This window comes from Triticum dicoccoides, chromosome 1A, assembly GCF_002162155.2.
Source record: "Triticum dicoccoides isolate Atlit2015 ecotype Zavitan chromosome 1A, WEW_v2.0, whole genome shotgun sequence".
NCBI lineage: Eukaryota > Viridiplantae > Streptophyta > Magnoliopsida > Poales > Poaceae > Triticum > Triticum dicoccoides.
In genome coordinates, this window is record NC_041380.1 from 586,414,272 (window position 1) to 586,419,076 (window position 4,805).

At 40.6% G+C, this 4,805-nt stretch overlaps 1 protein-coding gene across 2 annotated transcripts in view; it reads right to left on the reverse strand.

The window, feature by feature from the left end:
• LOC119292861 (protein SUPPRESSOR OF PHYA-105 1-like) overlaps positions 1 to 4,805 on the reverse strand; it is a 9,503-nt gene that overhangs the window by 3,003 nt on the left and 1,695 nt on the right. The window contains exons 3-6 of one of the 2 annotated variants that reach the window (XM_037571548.1): positions 3,584 to 4,703; positions 2,825 to 2,982; positions 1,476 to 2,319; positions 231 to 377 (exon numbers count right to left, since the gene is read on the reverse strand). In XM_037571548.1, the coding sequence (XP_037427445.1) occupies positions 231 to 377; positions 1,476 to 2,319; positions 2,825 to 2,982; positions 3,584 to 4,703 (2,269 nt within the window). Of the gene's footprint in view, positions 1 to 230; positions 378 to 1,475; positions 2,320 to 2,824; positions 2,983 to 3,583; positions 4,716 to 4,805 lie in introns of both variants that reach the window. The other variant, XM_037571543.1, reaches the window with a different exon arrangement.

The following is a 4,805-nucleotide window of genomic DNA, read 5'->3' on the forward strand; positions in this document are numbered from 1 at the left end:
AACCCAGCCCAGTAAGGTCTGGACTACTACTATGGTGTTTCGGATAGGCACATAGGAACAATTTAAGAGCTTGATATTTCTTCATCTGCAGCCCTTCTTTATGTGGCATACATAACTCCAGATTGCTATAAGCATAGGGTAACATAGCAGAATGTTTGAAATACCAGACTCTAATTAAGACTATCCTGTTGAAATTGGAGTAGAACAAGTTATGAAGTTAAATAACATGCCTGGTTAATATTCCAAACTTTCACGCAACAATCGTCACTCCCACTTGCCAATCTAGTTGGATCCACCTCTGAGAAACTCACAGACCAAGCTCTTTTCCGATGCTCTGTAAACTGTGTGAACCCTTGGCCAGTGCTTGCATCCCATAGCTGCATTCCATGGTGAAAATTAGACCAATGGCAAAACGAAAGTAATAAGGTGTGGTGCATTTCCAGGTAAGCATAAAAGAAGGAATGAATCGCCACAGTACCGAAAGAAACAAATGAGCAATGACAACTGTGAGAAAAGATTAGCAGTTAGTGGAAAATATTTTGACAGGCACAAAGTGCTTTTTTATACCAGAACATGTACGCACTGTTGAATGTTGATGCAAAACCATACTCCTAAGGTTTTCAGGATGTGAATGCAGATACAACTTTAGTGTTGAAGTACTCCCTCCGGTCCTTTTTAGTTCGCATATAAGATTTGACTGAAGTCAAGACTCGTAAAGTTTGACCAACTTTATAAAAAAAGGTACCAACATTCACAATCTGAAATCAATATCAATAGATGTGTCATGACTTAAAGTTTCATATTGTATAACTTTAGCATGGCAGATGTTGATATTTTTTCATATAAATACGGTCAAACTTTATGAAGTTTGACTTCAGAGAATTCTAATATGCAGAGTAAAAAGGACCGGAGGGAGTATTAATAGATTGTCCATGCTTTCTAAACAGCTAAAGCTTTTCGGGTGAAACTCAACAAGGAAAAGATGCTTATCCTCAAACAGCAATTCACTTTACTGTTTCCAGGCGAAGCTCACTGATTCAACCTTAAGTATTTTGCTTCAATAACGGAATAGTTTGTGCTGTCCCTCCCAACTCATAATCATAATGCTAACAAAGAAACAAACCCAAACATAAAATTTGGGCACAGCAGACAACAAATTGCTTGTCCCACAACCGAAACTACTATCAGGATATGGTGCCCAAATCAATAGAACATTACATACCAATCAGTACTATGCTAGATCCAGAAGTAGGCAGTTGGTACTTAAATAATAATAATATCCAAATCCAAGATATGCATATAAAGCTCACTGAATCAGATAAATGAAGCCACTACAACAAAGGTAGGGAAAAGAACTGCAACGAATGAATGAAGTATGCCAACTTGATCATAGCATACAAGTTATACTGTTGTCTGCCGTGTGGTGAGTATCTTGGGAAACATATAATGGCACAGCACATCCATTAGATACGTACCTGAACAGTGCCATCATAGTCTGTTGATGCCAAGTAGTTCTTTATATAGTTGTTCCAACAGACACAACTAAGCTTGGACTTGCTAGGCATCTCTACTATAGGATAATGAATATCAACATGATCATTTAAAAGAGCATCAAATTCGAATATTTTGATTTTCTTTGAGACCCCAGCAGCAGCAAAATATTCTTCATCACGGTCAAAACTCAAAGAGCAGATCACATTTGGAGAGTTAAGTATATCAGCATTCTTCAAAATCCCTCGTACTTCAAACCTACTATGCCGGGCATATTTGCATAGACCATCAAAAAAGCATCCAAGGCGGTCTGTTGGCCCATTCATAGCATCGGCGTCACTGTGGTTAAAGTTTTCACGGACCCTCAAAGCATCATTATCGGAACGCTTAATTACATTAGTCTCAGATGTTTCAATGGTGGACCTCGTGGAGTAATATGCATTTTCAAGCTGCTGCAAATTCTTCATCACCCTCTCCTCGTATATGCCTGACCTGCCTGGTGGTGTTAGCAAACCTGACAACGATGCCCCTCTCAGGGCATTTGATGAAGTACCTGGCACATCATTAGAACTTGCTGGTACATCCATGTCCCCTAAACTGAACCCCATCCTCAACGAGTGTCTTCTCTCAGCCTCTACAATATCAGTCTGCAAGCTTGCAAGATCTGCTGATAACTTGGCAGCATGCATCTCCTTTTCTTCTTTCAGTTGAGACAGAAAATTCAGTAACAAACCAGACTCTGTGTCCTCCTCATTGATAGCAGCTGGCGCCTTATCTAACACCGACAAATCCTGACCCTCATTTATCAAGTCACATCCTAGAATGTCTCTAACAAAAAGAAAAAATGCTGTTAGGTATAAATTGACGTGGAACTATTTCCCCCAGTTTGCAGGTGGCAAAGACTTGTCATCTTACACATACAAAAGGAAGTACTGCTAAATTTTTGTGTGCGATCTACAGATAAAGGATTCCTGATATATCAGAACAACGCATCTACATGTAGTTGTTCCTTCATGAAAGCAATAACTTAACATTAACAAAACCCACAAATTCACTCTATAATTATATGAACAGATCTCTAGAAAGTAGAATTAGAGAAATAGTTGTCCTACAGGTACATATATGGGACCAGAAGCAAACAAAGGTAATGGACATGTCAGGGAATAATCAGTTCTCATTACACATTGAAATAACCATGTTCAGGGAGCTCTTCCTTTAACTCAAATGTAACTTCAATCATTCATCGGAATAGAACTAAATGAACTTCTGATTTTATCCAACTAATCAGTAAGGCAATGCCTTTTTGAGCTGAGGAGAGATTGAGTATGCCCACCTTGCTTTTGGTCGAGAAAAAGGATCCGGATGCAATAGCCAAAGGCAGAAGCCAGCCTCCTTGGGACTTTCTGAAAGAAAAATTGGAGGCAGGATCCGGTGGCGAAGATCTGACATTGCAGCACAATGCAGCTCCCATGTTTCACAGCAGCAAAAGAGCTGGTAAAAAAAATAAACTTGGTCAATACCTTAACCATCTGAAGATAGAATCTGTAGAATTACATGTAAACAAGAAAAGATACTGAACTCAAATGAGATTTCCAGTAAAAGGCAGATCCAGTTGTTTATGATGCATGTGTTAGCTCCTAGAGGAATATGCTGCAACACTGACTATATAAGGTGAGCAAGGCTAAAAAGGATAAGCGGGTAATACCAAAATACCATGTCAAACAACAAGATTATTCCATAATGTCAGACATAAATTGCACAACTCAATTAGATTATACTAATATAGTAACAGATGCTTTCAGCAATCAGACTGCTGTTGAACAACATAAAATATCAGGCTGGTCGGTTCTGTTTTCTATTAAGCAGGAAACACTATGATATACGAGTGTGAAAAGGTCGATATCTCATAAGTATGATTGCATAATAAGAACCACATGACTTTGATTGATATAGTAAACCATCCAAAATATGACTTCTTGAAGTGCAAACAAATAGTATTCTCGCAATCTCACTTCACTTCTATGAGCATTCAAAGTGCTTAAGACTTTAGAGAAACCTATTTCGGGACATGTCATGAAAGTAACTAACATACCTCAAATAAAAGAACCCCAAGGCTGTAGATGTTGGATGGGAATGTGCCTTTCGATTGATTGAGCTCTTCCGGGCTTCTGTACCAGCTATCTTCTAGCATCCTCAATTCAAGTACTGATTCTTGGTTGCCATAATTAGGAAAACGTTGGCCATAAGATGCATTACCGCCATAGTAAGGTTCGCCAAACTTAGAACGACCTCCGACGGTGCAACTAGAATTTCCCTGTCCTAAAGCACCTAGATCAGCACCTTCACTTTGGTTGCCCCCTTTGTGGTCAGTCCGGAAGGGATGTATCGGTCGCCTGACGGCAACAGAACCTTGTTCACCAACCTTCTGATACTTCAGGATTGAATGTCCATTGCCATTACACTCTTGGTGCAAAGTTTTCTGATCGAAGCATCGTTTTCTGTTAAAAACATCATCTGCGGCCATATCCGGTTTGGCTGGGGTTGATAAATCTTGTTTGCTGTAAGAACCGGTATACCTTACTTGGTTTGGGGATGATATTATAAAATACGACGGTCGCAACTGCTGTAAGGTTACACCCTGTGCGTGGGATTTGTCTACATGATCAAGGATCTGCTTGAACAACTGCATTTTCTCAAACTTGCTCATCGCTTGGCGTGCGGGCTTAATTAGTTCCCTCAGGCTCGTTCCCTCATACTGAGATTCGGAAACATTTCCACCACTGCTGAAAAGTGTACCATCCAATCTGGCCACAGAATCGTGTGTTGAGCTAGGAATCTTAGGGATCTTATCCATAGGGGCTCTGGGTCTTGCATTAGCTTGAACTTGGATCTCCTCGCGTGAACCTTGGTAGGTAACCCTTTTACCCTTCAATACAGGCTTAAAGGGGGAACCCTGAACCCCAGATGAAGGTGTCAAAGTCTTACTCCTCATCTGGTCGATAATTCTATTTGAGAAGCTACTCACTTTCAGACCATTATCCCTTTCAGACCGCTGCTCATTTTGATTCGGCCGTGAAGACAGGATATGCTGCTCACTTTGATTCGGCCGTGAAGACAAGATATGCTGCTCGCTTTGATTCGGCCGTGAAGACAGGATATGCTGCTCGCTTTGATTCGGCCGTGAAGACAGGATATGCTGCTCGCTCTGATTCAGCCGTGAAGACTGGATATGCTGCTCACTTTGATTCGGCCGTGAAGACGGGATATGCAGCTCACTTTGATTCGGCCATGAAGACATGATATGCTGCTCACTT